An 18,991-nucleotide genomic window follows, 5' to 3' on the forward strand; every position below is an offset into this window, starting at 1 on the left:
TCCCGCGCCGCCTCGCAACTGCCCGCCGCGCGGGGGGGGGGCCGGAAGGGGGCACGGGAAAGGGGAGGGGCTCCCGCCCCACAGCCAATAGCGAGCCGAGGAGGGGAGACGGGAGGCGGAGTTCTCGCGAGAGATTGGGGGGGGAGCGAGGCCCCGCCCGCGTCCGCGTCACGGCGCGGCGCCGCCCCGCAGCCGCCCGCCGCCATTTGAGAGTGGGGCGGGCAGCGGGGCCCTAACACCTGTTCCCGGGCGCCGCTGGAGCCGGTGGCCATGAGTGAGCGGAGCGGGGTGGGGCGGCAGGGTGCGGGGGGAGGCAGGCAAACGGAGAGGGGTCCGGGGAGATGGGGGGGGAGCTTCTGTCAGCTTTCGTTTGCTTGCCGTCTCGCGACAGGCGGCGGGTGTCGCGATAGTCCCGACTGCTGTAAACCTAGCAGGTCGGTGAGGCCGCCCCGAGGTGGGTTTGGACGCAAAGCCCAGGGGAGGCTGGGCTGGGCGGGAGTCTTTGTTTTGGGTTGGTTATCGCGCTGCCCAATTAGGTAGGGAGAGCAATTAGCGAAGGGCAGGAAGTGACGGGGAGCGAGCCCGTGGTGGCGGCCGGGCCGGGCCGTGTCGGTCACCTGTAGCCCCGCCTGCAGCCCCACAGCCCTGCGGGGGCAGCCCGGGGTGTCACCGCCACAGGCAGCCTGCCCGCGAGCAAAGGGATGCCCGGGAACTGCCCTGCGCCGAACGTCTTTGGTTCAGTGGTATTTAATTTCTAAACGCTCGGGTTAACTTACGTACGGAGATATCTTTTAGGATAAGACAACCGTTCTGCCTAGTGATCGGCGGCCAGTGGGCAAAAGGAGAGAACTGTAAATGCCACAGGTCGGGGCCGGTGCCTCACCCAGAGGAAGCCTAGCCAACGTTTGGGGCTGTGATTACAATGATGCAAATAACGAGCCTCCTTCCTGAGGCATGCATCCTGCACAAAAACAGGATGTAGCTTGAGGCCCGCTTCACCTTCAGCGCTGGGAGGGCAGGTGGCTGCTGCCCAGTTTGTGCGGCCTCGTTCCACACGTGTCTGCCCCGGTTCATCTGCTGAGAGAAGAAATGGCAGCAGCTTTGCAAGAAGGGGGTTTCTTCTTGTCTCGTGTCAAAGCACAAAGAAGGATGAACACATACCTTGCTTAAAAAATGGCAGTGATGCAAATTATCGGAGGTGTTAGCTACATTGTAGTCAATGCAAAATGTGTTCCCAGCTCACAGAGAGGTCTGAGAGGCTTTGGTTGTGATGGCTGGAGAATTTGTGGCCTGTGAATAGTGCTAAAGACTGCCCTTCAAATTCTCTTGTAATATGGATCTGATTAAATCCATGTCTGTAACAGTTTAGTCAGCTATCATGGAAGGTCAGGTTTTGTGTGTAGGACTTTGTAGCCCAGCAAGAACATGAGACCAAAATTGAAGGAGAAATAAGGCGCAAGCAGAGCAGATCCTTAAAAGCAAAACAGTATGATTCCTTTCTACATGATATGAAAAAGAGCTCAAACTGCCAAACCCAAGTGAATATATTAACTGCCTGTGATAACACATTAGTCTACTGAAGGACTTGACTTGATACCTCAAGTACATAAATATGGAAGTTAAAATGAAAACTTGAGTTGATAAATATTAAGGAATTCACATTGTGAATATTTATAGGAAATCTGTATGTGCCAAATGGTGATGCTTTTGGTAACACACAATTTGTAGAAAAAAAGTTTAAAATGGTTGTGCACCGTGCATACATGAAGCTTGCTTACTCAAGCTTCTCTGTCAGGAAGCAAGACTCAACCTTTCTGTGACCCTTCTGCATAGCAAAAGTAAACAAAATGCTTTTCTGCTACGTATGTTCCTCAGAGTAGAGGGAACAATTAACAAAATTACCAAATTAAAATATCTGGGGAGGTTAGGCTTTGAAGAAAGGTCAGGGGTGCACATAGGCTCTTCAGAGAGGAAATTAGTTTCCCCCCACATCTCGGTGTATGTAGATGGGATGTCCTTGATATGCTTGTAAATCTTTGAGGGTAATGGTGAAATTTCCTGTATTGGAAATATCCTTTTTTCTGCTACCTACATGGGCAGTGGGAAAAGGTCAGTTGGGGAAAACATGAAGATTTCTTTCAATTTGGCTAAAGATCCTAGGCTATGATTTGTAAAGGAGCCTAAGTCAGAAAACCAATCTGAAGCAAGTTTTTTTTTGCCCTGTATTTCAGTGGTTCACTGACATTTTATGCTTGCAAAAATCTCTCCTTCAGCTAAGAAATAGATTCTCACAGAAAATTTCCTGAAAAAAATATCAAGCTTTGCATTAATAAGGCATGTGTCTCTAATAAGCCTCTATCATTAGTGTCTTATTGCTGAAGAACTTACCAAGGAGTTGAAATAGATTTTCTTTTCAGTAGAAAACACACAAGATTTCTTAAAACAAGAACTTGAAGAATGAACAGTCCCAGTCTTGATACGTAATCTATCAAGAATAAGTCCAAGAAAATGAGTGTAAAGGCCAGTGCATTGAAAATGCTAGTGTGTGTAAGCATTTTGCAAGTTTAGGTAATTTCTGCTAACAGCTACTGCAATTAGAAGGCTGGTATTTTAACTATGCCATCGGTTCATCCTCTTGGCCAAGTTGCTCTCTTGCTCTATCCTGTTGAAAATGACATATTTTACAATTTCATTCCATGCAATGATGCTTGTGTTCATTTTTATACATGAAGAAAACACAAGCCTTTGGGTGTTGGAATTTTCCCAAAGTAATTTTCAATTTTCTCTACGCTGTCAGTTTTAGCTCTTCCCTTTCTCTGCTGACTTAATTCATCAAAGTATTCAAGCCTACTACATGTATAGTCCTTTGGCATTCTCTTTTGTGTTGGATCTATACTTCTCAAATATCAAATACTTTGAGAATATCAAGTACTCTCTTCATGACACACAATTTACTTTCATTTCCTAGCTGTAATCCATGGTCTGAACAGCAATTAAAAAGAAGGAAAAGCAGACAGAATTTTTAAGGTATATGATTTTTTCCTACTCCTTGAAGACAACATAGGTCTAAAATGTCAATTATGGCTGTTCGAGGAAGAGGGGAAGGTTGTATTCAGCTGCTTCAAACTTAGAAAATATATCTTACACAGCGGTTCTCTCTAAAACAGGCAATAGTGTGAAAATAATCCATTTCTAACCTCTAGAAATGAGTTGCACAATTGAGAAAGCCTTAGCAGATGCGAAAGCACTGGTGGAACGGCTAAGGGAACATGACAACGCTGCAGAAGCTCTTATCGAACAGACTACAGCTCTTAACAAGAGGGTTGAAGCAATGAAACAGGTTTGTTTTTCTTCTTTGTTTACTCCATTAAAAAGCCACAGCTCAGAAACACATTGCTTAAGACATTTTTGTATGCTACTGTGCAATACAGAATCAGTATTGTAATTTGTTATTCTTTAAATACCATACTAAGTATTCCTGTTGTGGGTGCGACTGTGATCGAAAAATAGATGGCTTATAAATTTAGTATGATCCTGTAAAGAAGTTTTGCTTGCTACTCTAGCTTAAATATTGAAAACTAGTGTTTATGTGAAGAGCACTGGTAGGAATGGGGTTAGTATCCTACAAACCATTGTGTGGTACCTCATGTTTTGCTCTTCTGTGAAATACCACCGGTTTTATTGATTCAAACATGTAGATTTAATCATACAGAAGTCTGTCATAGGTCCTTCTGTTCAGAATACTTCCATCTTTGCACTGTCTCCTTTTCTTTTAAGTCAGCCTTTTGGGCATATTTGCTATTATTTCCATTACGATATTAAGCTGTCCGAGGGATATAATTAGGTTGAGTGTGACTTTCACTAGAGAGCTTTGCGAAAAACATAAAGGTGTCTGCTGTCTTTCCATTTGGAAGTTCAGCCTGTCATTTCAATTTCAATCCATGTTAATGAGCCTGTAAAATAATAAAACCCTGCATATTGGGGTTGGAACTAGATGATCTCTAAGGTCCCTTCTGTCCAAAATCATTGCAAGAATGTGATTCTATATGCTTTATCCCTGCAAAAATAGTCATGCAGAGGCTTCATAACTTAGGAGTGAGTATTAAATCTACCCACTTGCTGAGAGTCAGGATTTGTTCATTTAGGTCCGTGTGACTTGTGCTCATACACATGCTTTAGGGAATTGGGAAGCTGCAGAGGTCAGGACCTCATGGCTTTTCTTTACCACCTGTTTATCTGTTCTAATGACCTGATGGCGAACTTGACCTGCACTAACTGCAGGTCATGCCCACTACACAGCTCCGAGTTACCAATTTTTTTGATTAAAAAAAAATTAAAGCAAGTTTTAAAGCAAGTGTTTCTAAAGGGCAGTAAGTACATTGGCAGTACTGCCAGATGTGGTTTTGTCTGTTTTATATAATTAATTAAAAACAAGCATGTATTTTGTTGGTTACAGACTTTCACTGACATTTTATAATTGGTTCTTGGTGACTTGCTGACTTTTTTTTTTTTTTTTTTAATAACTAGTACCAAGAGGAAATTCAGGAGCTCAATGAAGTAGCAAGACATCGTCCTCGGTCTACATTAGTGATGGGTATCCAACAAGAAAACAGACAGATTAGGGAATTGCAACAGGAGAATAAAGGTAAGACTAATATACTATCCTATTCAAGTTTGAGCCTGCACCTGTCTAATCAGTGAGACTTTCATCATTGATCAAGTCCACAAATTCTTTTTATAGAAGAAATATTTTCTTCTAAGTTCAACTTGTCAGTTTAACTGATCATAATATAATCAAATATGGAGTCCAGATGTCCCACCACTGGGACCAGGATTTAAAAAAACAATTGCGGAAAGCAGTCATTTCAGTCCTTATCTAATGTTGAGTATAAGGAGATACAATTACAGTTTCTAAGTTTCTACAATGTTAGTATCTATATGGAAATGTGTTTCCATTGCTTAAAAAATATTAAAAAAAAAAACAACAAAAAAAAAAAACAGGAGCTGTCAGGAAAACTTAAGGTATAAGTACACTAGTATAATTCCTTCTGGCATTCCATACACTAGGAGCATACCATTCTTCCTGGAATTCCATGGGCACTCTAAAATATTGTGCAATGATCTTGAGTCAATGATCTCAACTTGTATGGATCTTGTCTTATCTCAGGAATTATTTGTCCTTTTGTGAAGCACAAAAAAAAAAGGGGGGGACCAAAATTGGCCTCAAAGCACTATTTTCTGTTTTTCTTGTTGTCTTTGAGCTTGCTTCATAAGAAGTTCTGCTTTGGAAAATTTTAGCTGAGGTAGCCCTGAACCGTTTAGTACTTTTAATCTAAGCCAGACTTAGTATATTTTGAACATGGGCATTTTTAAAATTTGTATTTTACCAAGCTGCAAATTAAAACAGATCTGTAAACTTCTTTCCAATTAATGTACAGGGCTGAATCTAGCCTCTATAGTAAAACTCCTCAGCTACTCTTAGGATGGTTTATGTCAGCTAAAGGGTCTGAAGTCAAATCAACCAATAAGACTGTTTCTGACTGAAAAAGAATTTTCCTGGGCAGTCACCACTGAAGAAGTTTGCAGAGACTATGGAGGTTTTGTGGTGGAAGGAGAGGTGATGCGTCAGGACAGGACAGTCTGTTTGTTTTCTCAGGCTGAAGTATTTTTGCATTTTGTTTCACTCCTCTGTTAAACTAATTGAATTTTAAAATTCCATTGGTAGAACTACGCACGTCTCTTGAAGAACATCAGTCTGCTTTGGAACTCATAATGAGCAAATACAGAGAACAAATGTTTAGGTTGCTTATGGCAAGCAAAAAAGATGATCCAAGTATAATAGTGAAGTTAAAAGAGCAACATTCCAAGGTAATAACTTCATTGGGCTTTTTTTTTTTTTTTTTTTTTTTTTTTTTTTGTAATGGATCAATTCAAAGGTTATGTTGCCTCAGTTTTTGTATCATTGTACTAACAAGTTCTAACTTTTACAGGCCAGGCAATACAAACAGGAAACTTGATCCGTCTAGTAGGTTAGCCTTACCAGCTGCTGATTTATGTAAGCTTTTATCAGGTAGCACTTCATTAGTGTATCTACTTAATGTACTTATGTTTTGCTTAGGTCTTCAAGTCAACTGCTCTGTTACAGTTCCAGATACCAATAGATCTCAGTAATATTGAGATTTTTAGACTGTATTTAACTTAGGCTTGTGACTCCAACAAATAATTAGTAAACCTGTGCTTACTGGAGAGAATGGGGGGGGGTAAGTTTTAAAAACTTAATTTTCACACTTTTTTCTGCTAAATGTCTAGCAAATTAAAAATCCAAGACTCAAAAGAGCTTTTATTAATTTTTTAATAATTATATTATTTTTAATATATAGTTTAGGCTTTCTGTGTATTTTGTCAGGAAAATTTGTGATTCTAGATCACTAACAAATCTAAACTGAAGCTTTTTAGCAAAGGTTTTCATTTTAAATATAATCATCAGCACTACAACTGCATAGACAAACAATAGTTCTAAATGTTTGATTACCTTTAACCTCAACAAACTAAGTCTGAAAGGCAGAGCTAGGGTCAGCATACTGTGAGAACAGTTTAGGATTTTGATCTTCTTATCTCTTTACAGAAGCATGCCCATGTAGTTAGCTCCACTGAAATCAATAGGACTACTTAAATTATTGTGAATTTACCAGATGAGAACTGTATCTTTAACATAAGCCCCTTAAAAAAAAAAAAAGTATATATCCTTTTCAGAGGTTACCTTGGTATATATAGAGAGATATAATTTATAGCCTCAGGAGTGACTTTGGTACTTAGACAAGAAGGTCAAATATCAGTCCTGAAATGGACTTAGAAATTAATTTAGAAACATTTTTTATGGATTATAAGCTTGGAAGTAAAAAACAATTTGTATATGTGTTTATATATATTTATTTATTTATATGTATATATAAGTATATATTATACTATTATTATTATATATATTATTAATATATAATATTATGATATATATTTTTATATATAAATATATATATTATATATATAATATATATTATATATATATATATACATTTAAGCAGGAAATTTATGCTTCAACATTTTGGTTAAATCTGACCCCACAACAATGCCTGATACAGAGGATTTATTACTCTTTCCTGACACTTAGGATTTCTGGAATTTCATTATTTATGCTTCTAATCGGTCTTCTCATTCAGTAAGATTGAAAAATCTTGAAACAGTCTTTAAACGCTGCTTTTCATATTACCTAAAATATCCATAATACCTAAGGAATGAATTTCAATGTTACCAGTAAACACTGTTCTGTCAAGTGGCAGCTATTAACTTCAGTACCTACTTGCAAAATATTATTTAACTCACTAATTTCGGCAGATCAGCAAGCACCTCCTTTAAATAGAAAAATATTTTTTAGCAGTCTTATGTGCATGAGAAAAGTTTGTGTCACTAGTAAAGACCCTGCACTAGCTGTGCTGTTTGAATTTGCTCAACTGAAATGAGGACTGGAATTGTGTATTTGTTTTCTGTGAAGAGAGAGACTAACATATGCAAAATAAAAAAGGAAATATAAATGTTTATAGATGTTTGAAGCTATGTTCATAAAGAAACTCCTATGTTGCATTGTTTGCTCTTACAGCATCTAACTTGTACACATTTGGCTTCCAGAGGAGAGCTTTACAGTTTTGTGTTAGCATCTGGTCTCCAGTTAGTAACTTTGAAACAGGCTCTAGCTCATACTGATTGAGAGGCCACATCAACTAGCCAAAGGGGAAGCAGCGAGAACAGCAGTGTATGTAAAAGCCACTAACTCCTTCCTAATCCTTCTCCAGGAAGGATTTGCCAGCTCATTCTTTTACTACTGACTGCAGCTTCCTTTCCAGCCAAAACTTATTCTTAAAAAACATATACTGAAAAGCATCTTTTGTTGAAAAGAATGTTCTATACGTTCACCCTCATTGGAAATTGAGAAGAACTGCTCAGCCAGGTAGCGGAGCTCCAGGAGGAGGTGAACAGGCTCAGGAGCATCAGGGAGTCAGAGAGGGAAATTGACTGGTGGAGGTGCGCTCTACCCTCTCTGAGGCAGGCTCACGAGCCTGCCACAGCACAGGCGTCTCCTGTTACGCAGAAGACGGAGGTTCCCTCCTCCTGCCAGGCAGCGGGAGGAGACCTAGATCAAGGGGGGGAATGGAGGCAGGTGCCTATTCGGGGTGGTAGGCGAGCCCTCTCTCTGCCCACCTCACCTTCTCATCTACCCTTAAATAATTGATATGAAGGACTAGAGCAAGACGATCTAAATGACAAAGTAGACAAACACCCGTCCCAGTTGGAGGGGGCGCCTAAGACAATGCGACCTACACGTCGCATTGCCACATCATCCTTCAAAAAAGAAAGAAGGGCTATTGTTATGGGGGGCTCCCTTCTGAAAGGGACAGAGGGACCGATATGCCGACCGGACCCAACCCGCAGAGAAGTCTGTTGCCTCCCTGAGGCTCGGGTGAGAGACTTTGCCAAGAAAGTCAAGCGCCTGGTACGGCCCACTGACTACTACCCGCTACTGGTCTTTCAGGCTGGTAGCGATGAAGTAGCAACGAGAAGTCCGAAGGCGATCAAAAGAGACTTTAGGGATTTGGGGCGACTACTTAGAGGATCAGGGGCGCAGGTGGTGTTTGCCTCTGTCCTTCCGATAGGGGGGATTGAAGCTGAAAGGCGTGCTGTTCACATAAACTCATGGCTTCGAGACTGGTGTGACCGGCAGAATTTCGGTTTCTTTGATCACGGGAAGGTCTATGCTACACCGGGCCTGATGGCACCGGATGGGATGCGCCTCTCTCGGAGAGGGGTAAGGATCTTTGGTCAGGAGTTGGCAGGGCTGATAGATAGGGCTTTAAACTAGAGTCGAAGGGGGAAGGGGCTAAAACCAGGCACACCGGTGAAGACCTAAGGGATGGTACGCTAGAATCAGAGGGGCTGTGTGCCAGTGAGGTCCTTCAGTCAGATCCACAAGGTGCTGAGTGTAAGGAGACGCACTTGAAATGCTTTTACACAAATGCACGCAGTATGAGGAATAAAATAGATGAGCTAGAAGTCCTGGCCCAGTCCCACAACTACGACATCATCGGCATAAGCGAAACCTGGTGGGATGAGTCCTGTGACTGGGGTGTTGCGATAGATGGTTACAGGCTCTTCAGGAGGGACAGGCAGGGTAGGCGAGGTGGTGGGGTGGTGATGTATGTGAAGCATGGGCTGGACTGTGTGGAACTTCAGGTCGGCAATGGCAAAGTTGAGAGCCTCTGGGTAAGGATCAAGGGACGAACGAATAAAGGGGATGTCGTTGTGGGAGTCTATTACAGACCGCCTGGCCAGGACGATAGCGCCGATAAATTATTCTTTACAGAACTAAGAGAGGCCTCGAGATTAACTCCCCTTGTCCTTATGGGGGACTTCAACTTGCCGGACGTTAACTGGGAGTGCCACACGGCTGACGCGAGCAAGTCCAGGAGGTTCATGAAGCACCTAGATGATAACTTCTTGGTGCAGGTGCTAACGGAGCCAACTAGGAAAGGTGCCCTCCTAGACCTGTTGCTAGAAAACAGAGAGGGTCTGGTGGGAGATGTGGTGATTGGTGGCCGCCTCGGTCATAGCGACCATGAAGTGGTTGAGTTCAAAATTTATGGTGACAGAAGGAAAAGTGCCACCAAAACCTCATCCCTAGATATGGGGAAAGCAGACTTCAGGCTGCTCAGGGAACTAGTCAGCAAGGTCCCCTGGGAAACTGCTCTTGAAGGCCTCGATGTCCACCAGTGCTGGTCATTCTTTAAGCGATGCCTCCTAGAAGCACAAGATCAGGCAATTCCTAAATATCGAAAGTCAGGCAGGCGGGGCAGGAGGCCGGCGTGGCTGACCAGGAACATTCTAATGGAGATTAGGTGGAAACAGAGAGTGTTTCGCTACTGGAAGGAGGGCCAGGTGTCATGGAAAGAATACAGGGATGCTGTTCGTGTTTGTAGGGAGAAAGTTCGTGTGGCCAAAGCACACCTAGAGTTGAAGCTGGCTATGTCTGTGAGAGAAAATAAAAAGGGTTTTTTTAGATATGTGAATGGAAAAAGGAGAACTAAAGAATACATAGGGCCGCACCTTGATAGGGAAGGTCTCCTCACAGACGATGACATAGGCAAAGCAGAGACGCTTAACGCCTTCTTTGCCTCTGTCTTCAATGCCGATGATGGGCTTCGGGACCCAGGGTGCCCTGAGCTGGAGGGCCGGGACGGTGGGGATGACAAACTCCCAACTGACCCTGAACGTGTGCGGGATTTGCTACTCCACCTGGATCTCTACAAGTCCATGGGTCCGGATCGGATTCATCCCCAGGTGCTGAAAGAGCTGGCGGACGTCATCGCGGAACCTCTTTCAATTATTTTTCAACGATCCTGGGAATTTGGAGAGGTCCCGGTAGACTGGAAGCTGGCAAATGTTGTGCCGATTTTCAAGAAGGGTCAGAAAGAAGACCCTAGCAATTACAGGCCTGTCAGTCTCACGTCAGTGCCTGGTAAAATCATGGAGAAGATGGTTCTCAAACTTATTGAGGCGCACCTGGGGGACAAAGCAGTCATTGGTCCCAGCCAGCATGGGTTTGTGAAGGGTAGGTCCTGCCTAACTAACCTGATTTCCTTTTATGATAAGATCACCCTTATGGTGGACCAAGGGAAACCAGCTGATGTGATTTTTTTTGGACTTCAGCAAGGCTTTTGACACGGTTTCCCATAGGATCCTACTGGACAAAATGTCCACCATACAGCTAAATAAAAACATCATACGATGGGTGAGCAATTGGCTAACGGGCAGGGCCCAAAGGGATATGGTAAATGGGGCTGTGTCAGGCTGGCGGGCGGTCACCAGTGGGGTCCCTCAAGGCTCCATTTTAGGGCCGGTACTTTTCAATATTTTTATAAACGATCTGGATGTAGGAATAGAGGGTATTTTGAGCAAGTTTGCTGATGACACCAAACTTGGAGGAGTTGTGGACTCGAATGAGGGTGGAAAGGCCTTACAGAGGGATCTGGACAGGTTGGAGAGCTGGGCGATCACCAACCGCATGAAGTTCAATAAGAGCAAGTGCTGGGTCCTGCACCTGGGACGGGGAAACCCTGGCTGCACGTACAGACTGGGCGATGAGACGCTGAAGAGCAGCCTAGAAGAGAGGGATCCGGGGGTCGTGGTAGACAGCAAGTTGAATATGAGCCAGCAGTGTGCCCTGGCAGCCAGGAGGGCCAACCGTGTCCTGGGGTGCATCAAGCACGGCATCGCTAGTAGGTCAAGGGAGGTGATTGTCCCGCTCTACTCTGCGCTGGTGCGGCCTCACCTCGAGTACTGTGTGCAGTTCTGGGCACCACAGTATAAAAAGGACATGAAACCGTTGGAGAGTGTCCAGAGGAGGGCTACGAAGATGGTGAAAGGCCTGGAGGGGAAGACGTACGAAGAACGGCTGAGGTCACTGGGCCTGTTCAGCCTGGAGAAGAGGAGGCTGAGGGGAGACCTCATCACAGTCTACAACTTCCTCGTAAGGGGGTGTCGAGAGGCAGGAGACCTTTTCTCCATTAACACTAGTGACAGGACCCGCGGGAACGGGGTTAAGCTGAGGCAGGGGAAATTTAGGCTGGACGTCAGGAGGGGGTTCTTCACAGAGAGGGTGGTTGCACACTGGAACAGGCTCCCCAGGGAAGTGGTCACTGCACCGAGCCTGTCTGAATTTAAGAAGAGATTGGACTGTGCACTTAGGCACATGGTCTGAACTTTTGGGTAGACCTGTGCGGTGTCAAGAGTTGGACTTGATGATCCTTAAGGGTCCCTTCCAACTCAGGATATTCTATGATTCTATGATTCTAAGAAAATAAAGATGTACAGCAAGGTCCTTCTCTCCTCCGCCCCCTTCTCCTCACACCCATGCTGCAAGTGAACACTGAATGAACAGCTAAACCACAGCTCTGGCAGCTGGAACAGCAGAGAAGGGTGGAAGGGGCTGATGTTCATTTTTAATGAAGTATGCTTGCTTTGGTCAGACACTCTACAATTCCAAGAATTTTTTTTTATAGTTGTTTCTGTTGAAAGGCAAGCTGATCATCTGCTAGCTGTGTGGACCTCCAGTCAAATTTATAATGTAAAGGTGGGATTTAATCCATCCTGTTTTTAGGTATACACAGCAGTTTTCAGTCCTACTTCCTTGGTAATAGTTAGTAACTGTTGTGAATTTTGTCCAAAGGTCAGACCAGACACGAAAAGGCTGTTAGTAGATTTGGAATAAGAAACAAGCAGAGGAAAGGAATGAAAATAAGGTCTTTGGAAACAGCATTACAACATTTAGCTTAACTGAACAGCAGTGAATGCCAAAGGTATTTTCTCTAGATCTACAGGAGAAGTAAGTAGGGACCCTTTAAGCATTTCCTGTTGGTATGTTGGCTAGGGAGAAAGTAAAACATCACCCAAGTCAACAAAGTCAGTAGGTTAGATATCAGTTCTCTGCAAACAGGGAAAATTATCTAAAATTTAAGTTTGTTTGCAAAGGCTGTTATGCCTGTGTTAATGGCTCCTATCACCATCAACAGTGGAAGAAGATGAGCAAACAGAACTATTGTACTTTTTTTCCTCTACTTGACTCTGAGTAAGATGCAGTAGTTCTTTACAATGGGAAAGTGCCCTGCCAGTGTTAATTCACAGACACAAAGAGGTCAATCAGGATACAAGCCCATTTCTTACAGTTCAGCAAGGACATGGACCTCTGGAGTCCAAATTGCAGATCAGCTGAAATTGGATTTGAGCGGAAGTACCTTAGGTAAGAGCTAAGGACAGATCTGAGTTTCCTAGTATATGATGTAGTAATAAGGATGACTACTTTGCCTGCTCTTTTTAAGAGACAAATGCCTACCCACAGGCTGGTACTGGCTGAACCAGGCTTGGGACCGGCTTTCACATAGGTGGAAGGAATGTCGCATATGCTGCTGTTGTTAAGTGAAGTTGGTCTTTCTGCATATCCACAATGATACACATCTCCTGCAACACCGGAGGTTCTTGCCAGAGCAAGCGCATGGCTAACTTGTAGCCATCTTGAAGGCATGGAAGATGCTAAGGGTATAGACATTTAAGCATATTTTCTTTTATAAAACTCTTAAGAGGGAACAGATTTATTTAAATGAACAGGACTGCAGTAGCCCTTCATGCTGCAGAATTAGAACTTCTTTCACAAAGCTAGGTCTGTGTTCATATTTTTATTAAGTGTCAGAGCAGTTAAAATGAACATTTAATGCTTTGCTTATTTTTAATAATGCAGTAAATAGATTACTAAAACTGTCGTATTATTTATATGGCTTAGGAACTACAAGTGCATGTGGACCAAATTACAGAAATGGCAGCAGTAATGAGAAAAGCAATTGAAATTGATGAAAAGCACGGCTGTAAAGAGCAGGAACGTATCATTCAGCTTGAAGTAAGTATGAAATCCAAACAGCAATGGCACAATAATGATTTCTCCTTCCCCCCACGTTAAATACTTAGAGGTGACTGTAACACCTCAGAGAATTCAGGGTACAGACATCGATACAGGGAAACTTGCTTATTTGGAGAGTTAGGGGAGCAGGCTACTGCTACCTCGTATGTTCATGCAAGCTTTAATATGTATTCCAGATCTCTAAATCACACATTTCATTCTGACCCTTCAGTTCTATCTGTACACAAGTCTTAGACAGTCTTTCAGTATTTTAGGGCTTGAGTATTGTCTCATGTACTTAATGCCAATATTAGAGGCCAGAAAAAAGACAGTTTTATGCAAATACTTGACTGATTCAGATAATTAGGTTAGGCATAAGAATACGTTCAATACATGTATCAAAGCTTTAGGGGAGCCATACCTAACATTAGGCTAGCCTTCACTATGGTACCATCTTTCCAAAACTACTAAGCAAATAATTTTCTGTATTCTTCCGGTAGCTGCATTAAAATTGTCTAAATCGGTAACTTCTGGGATTTGTTTCTCTTACTCTGGTCATCTGATTAATACTCAGGAAGATTAGAAAATCATATCATTTCCTCCTTGTCTTACAAGAAAGCAGCCAGGAAAAGCCATTGTAGAACTATGTTATACATCATTAATAAGCAGGGAACTGGGTGCAGTATTTGCAGTGTTGCTACCAATTATATAAAAATCACTTTTAAAGTCTAGACTGTTCTGTAAAGGGTTCTTTTCTTTCTGTTTGTAGCTCTGTAGGAATCTTGCACGTGAAACAGGTTGCTTTGCACGCTGCATTTTCAGTATAGTCTGTTTTTTTGTAAAATATTTTTGGTCAGACAGTTTTAGGATCAAATATTTTTGGTCCTATTGTTTTGAGTATAACTGAAACTCATCCATTAGAGCAACAGAGTAAACATTATCACTGTTATTGAGTTACTGTATCACTCAGTCACACTGCTATTTTGTTGCACTACCATTGTTGGGTGGACTGTTAAGTACCATTCCATCACTGGAAGTAGTGATTTATATACTGACTTTTACATACTGACTTAATAATTAAGACTGAGTGTAAATACAACTGAGTGAAATACAACTTCATACTAGTAAGAAATTAGGCTGCAAGTAGATAAGCACACACCCAAGATTTTTAAGGTCTTATTTTTAATTTGTTTTATATAACATCTAAAACCTCATGCTTTTGGAAGAGTTCAGGGTTTCTTTCTGGAGTTCTATAATGTCTTTTTTTTCCTCTGGTTATAGCAAGAAAACAAAGGCTTGAGAGAAATTCTTCAGATAACTAGAGAATCATTCCTGAACCTCAAGAAAGAAGACGCGTCAGAGAGTACATCTCTTTCAGGATTAGTAACAAGCAGTGATTTGAGCCTGAGGAAAAGCTAAAGACTATAGAAGTCAACAAGCTTTAATTGCACACTTTACAAATGGAATATCAGGGGTCACTTGTCAAGCACTTGTTACTGAATAGGGCACCAGCAAGATAATGTGTCTTGAACTTCAGTTTAGTGGCTTTTTTACCATGTGAAATACATTCAAAGGGGTATTCTGTAAAACCCTTAATGACAGATTAATTGCCATAGATCTAACTTCAGTAGGAAATGGATTAATGCACTTACCAAATTAGGAATTATTTTTATATGATGTTATTTTGCAAATAAGACATGATTTCACATAGTTTATATAAATTACTGCATATACAAAACTTCAATGCACCTACTATACAATAAAGACAACTTAAAGTCTCATCACAGCATAACTGAGTATGCTTTGTGCACAATCCATATTGCATTTTTCCTTTGAAATTTTTTGAAATTTGGGATTTTGCAACAAGCCTGTTTAATGGAAAGGGTGAGTAGGCACCATAAAACTTAAACATTTCTGTTACTTTGCCACAGGGTATCCCACCAGTTTAAACATAAGCAATGCTTTTGCCTTTGTTCAGTTTTCTTAAATTAAAAAGACTTAAGATATGCATCCTTAATTATATTTTCAAAATATGAAAAGAACTGTTCTTTTTTGTTTTCTGGAATACAAGCAGTATAATTCTGGATTAACTATTTACTTTATGAGAGAGAAAACCAAGCTCAGTTCTCTATCTGTAGAAAAGTTCTACCTACTAGACAAGTCCTACAGTAGTCCCGTCTACTTCTTGGATTGCCTGCCCAAACTGGGAAATAGCAATCTGACAGCACCCAAGCCATAGCAGAACAAAGGTAGTTGGGGGAAGAAGGAAGGAGCTCTATGGCAGACTTGACAGTCTACAATCAATAATTACTGCTCCCATCCCCCCTCTTTTTTTTTCCCTAAGGACTAAATATTCAAGATCTGTTTTCACTGGGAACTTTCAGTGTATTACACATTGACAAATAGACTTCTCACTTTTAATCCTAAAATATCGTTAGATGTAAAAATGAACTAGCACTTCTAGATCAAGGCACAGCTTACGTTGGATTCTTGTTTGAAGCACCAAGAACATTTCTAATATTGATGTGTATCATGACTTTTTGTCTAACATGCTAATGTATTCTTTAATTGGAACACAGACTCGAAGCATAGTGAAAGCTTTCAACCACAGAAATTGAAGAGCTACAAACAGCAAGCACAGTTGAGTATTTTGTCTGTTTAATATCTCACCTAGCAAAATGAGTTGAACTCCTTATTTAATCAAATTCCATTTTTAGTTGCAACAGTGCAGAAGGAATTAAACACTTTCAGCGTGTCAGTTTTAAATACAACTTGTCTCAAGATAAATGCACCAAAAGGTCTAAGACTGAACTTTCAGTTCCCAGTGAACTAATTTATAGGGAGCCTAATGTTTTTCTTCTGGTATTGTCAAATGCCTTCCCATACTGCTTAAGAGAAACAACTGGAGTGGTGGGAAAAAGCATCAAGCTGAGAATAAATGCCAGTTTTCAATTAGCTAATGCATATGCCAGGAAATGCAGTTATAAGAAGAGCTCAGAACAGGCAGATAAATCAAGCTCTCCAACATTGTACAGCATTTCTTGTAACTGGAGAAACTGCTATTTCTCCTTCCAGAGCATCTTAGCATGTTTCTAGGTTTAAGAATATATGGGGGACATTAATGTGCATGAAGAAAAAAGTTTTAGCTCTTTCCAAACTTGGAAAACATCCTGGGGGAAGTGGGGGTTTTTCAGAACATTTTATCTCAAGCTCAAAATATAGTTGTCAGTTGCTATCTATAAAACTTTGCCAATGCTTATATCATTTAGATTTTGCATTTCTGCTGTAGCTTGCAAGCTGGTGACTTAGTAGAAGCAACATCTGTTTCAATGGAGTGTGTTTTGTTGTTGCAAACTTGGAAGAAGATTCGGTTTCAGTTAAGTTTTTTTTCTATACACGTCTTTTCAGCCATTGACTTGTATCAAGGGCACTTACATCCATTTTACACTGAACGCAATTTCATGGCTGATCTGGCTTGTCTTTCAAATACAATCTCCAGAGTATATAGCAGAGAAGGGTTGTTAGTCTGTGGCAGTTCTTTAAGGTTGCTCTATTATGAAATAATGCTTGATTAGTGTTTATTTTTGTAATTTAAGAAGTGACTTAATTTATCTACTCCTAGTTTTCACCTCTGATATGTCTCTTCTTCCATTCCCCTGACCTGATCACTTTAGGATTTTAAAGAGCCTTCACATGGTGTGGAGTGACTATTTTTCATTGCAAACCTGTTATTTTTGTAATGCTGATAGCTTGAAAAGAATTTATGGCTAGAATTGTGTACTGTACAGTAAACTTATTTTATCAATAAAGTAAATACAATAAATATGGATGTTTTCATGATTATTTTCACAAAGCAAGATACTGGATCTGAAATAAGCCTTGTTAGTATTATCTAAGAAAGAGACACCATTTTGCTTTTCTCTCATGTATTTATGCTTTAAGGCAGGCAAGCCCATTTCTAGTGCTTTTATTCATGTTCCCAAATAGGAGGAAAAAAAGAGTTCCATTTTCCAAGAGAAAATGGATGGTTATCAATCAGCTCCATGCAGGTAGTTACTCATTTTTTAAGTGAACTACTGGAACTGTTTAATACAGAAAAGCAGTAAGAATAAGCAAAAAAACAGTCCACAGAGTTTTGGTTTTTGTATCAAAATGTTTTGGTACAGGTGGAATGGGGCAGTTTTTTCCTTCAAGATTAAGAAAGTCACTTTGATTTTACTCAAGCTCTGGGTTTCTTTCTCTGATATGTAAATGAGAATGTCAGTGGATTACATTCACAAGCTGGAAGCGTAATGTTTCTCCACTTCCTCATGTCCTCATGATTTCTCAGAAGAGAACCTTCCTTTCAGTATCATAAATTGCTTGTTTAGGGACAGGTAATAAATGTCAAGCTAAGCCATGAATAAGCATAGCAGCTCTTCAGCTGAGGTAACTTCAGCTTCAAACTAAGTTGGGCTGATCTGTACAATGAATAAAGCTTTAAATAACTAGCTTTTTTTTTTTTTTTTTAAACAATTTCATGAAATTCAAAAGATTATGTTAAACTACAGAGCTAACATCACTGTTCTCATGCAGAATTATGTTTACTAGGATCATTATGTTTACTAGGATCCCACTGTAGATATCCAAAACAAGATTTAAATTGGCTTTGGAAGTCTTCAATTTTGATTAGTAAGCATATTACGCTTTAAAAGCGATTTCCCTAAATTAAAGAAGAAATCTAGACTGGAAATGGATCATCTGCAGCTGTCCAAAAGATATCATTGCCTGTACATCAGGGAAGGTGTCTTCTCAGAGGGCTTCCTTTTAACTTCATGTGTAAACTACTATCCCATTCTCCTAGAAAATCTGTGCACTCTCTCCTGTGCATAATCCCCAAACCAGCACCAACAGACATATGCCTGTTACCATTTCTTTTTTGTTCATTAAGTAGATTCTGCGTGATGGTGACATTATACCTCTTGCTAAACTTAGTCTTCCAGAACATAATACTGTGCTGGGAGACCTACATGCATCATGTTGCTGTATTATAACAGACATACATACATACCTGGTAGAGGTGTGCGGGTCACATTCCAGGTCATGTTCACCTCACCTTTTGCCCATCTCACTTCTTTCTTCTGTGCAACTGAATTTCACGCAACAGGAGCATAGACTAGTTTAAACAGCATTGGTTAGTTTCTGTATATGAAAAGGTGCTGCAAAATACAAAATGAAGCATCCTGTTTCACTGATGTGAGAAATTGCACTGCTGTTCATGCTGCCTGTGATGACCTCCCTTTGGCAGACACAGATATAGCAGCATGCCTTTCAGGAGCCTGCATGGAGTCACCTTTGCAGGAGGGAACATCATTAATTCAGGGCAAACTCAGCTGACATTTAGAAGAAAACTTTAAACAACTGCTCAGCATGACAGAGAAATGTTCCGTAATTTCAGTCTTGAGAAGTATGCACTAACAACACTCCTCAGACTTCAGCTAGGGAACACTGCCACAAGGG

General features: G+C 41.1%; 1 protein-coding gene across 3 annotated transcripts; it reads left to right on the forward strand.

The window, feature by feature from the left end:
• The first annotated feature begins 153 nt into the window (after positions 1–153).
• Positions 154–17,311, forward strand: FGFR1OP2 (FGFR1 oncogene partner 2). 3 transcript variants are annotated; one of them, XM_082778192.1, is made up of 7 exons: positions 201–274; positions 2,969–3,027; positions 3,204–3,340; positions 4,528–4,645; positions 5,726–5,868; positions 13,379–13,492; positions 14,774–17,311. In XM_082778192.1, exons 3-7 carry the CDS (start codon positions 3,206–3,208, stop codon positions 14,909–14,911), a joined length of 648 nt encoding a protein of 215 aa, XP_082634318.1. In that variant the 5' UTR covers positions 201–274; positions 2,969–3,027; positions 3,204–3,205; the 3' UTR covers positions 14,912–17,311. The 3 variants fall into 3 exon arrangements, with proteins under 3 accessions (XP_082634317.1, XP_082634318.1, XP_082634319.1); XM_082778191.1 differs by lacking the exon at positions 2,969–3,027 and having other exon boundaries at positions 154–274; XM_082778193.1 differs by lacking the exon at positions 2,969–3,027 and having other exon boundaries at positions 216–274; positions 3,168–3,340.
• The last annotated feature ends 1,680 nt before the right edge of the window (positions 17,312–18,991 follow it).

Source organism: Aythya marila (assembly GCF_965140915.1).
Source record: "Aythya marila genome assembly, chromosome: 1".
Taxonomy (NCBI): Eukaryota; Metazoa; Chordata; class Aves; order Anseriformes; family Anatidae; genus Aythya; species Aythya marila.

Excerpts from the sequence above, each read along its gene's own strand:
- FGFR1OP2 (XM_082778191.1), top strand. Across the intron at positions 4,646-5,725 it reads ATTGCAACAGGAGAATAAAG|AACTACGCACGTCTCTTGAA; the intron begins GTAAGACTAATA and ends TTCCATTGGTAG. Across the intron at positions 5,869-13,378 it reads TAAAAGAGCAACATTCCAAG|GAACTACAAGTGCATGTGGA; the intron begins GTAATAACTTCA and ends TATATGGCTTAG.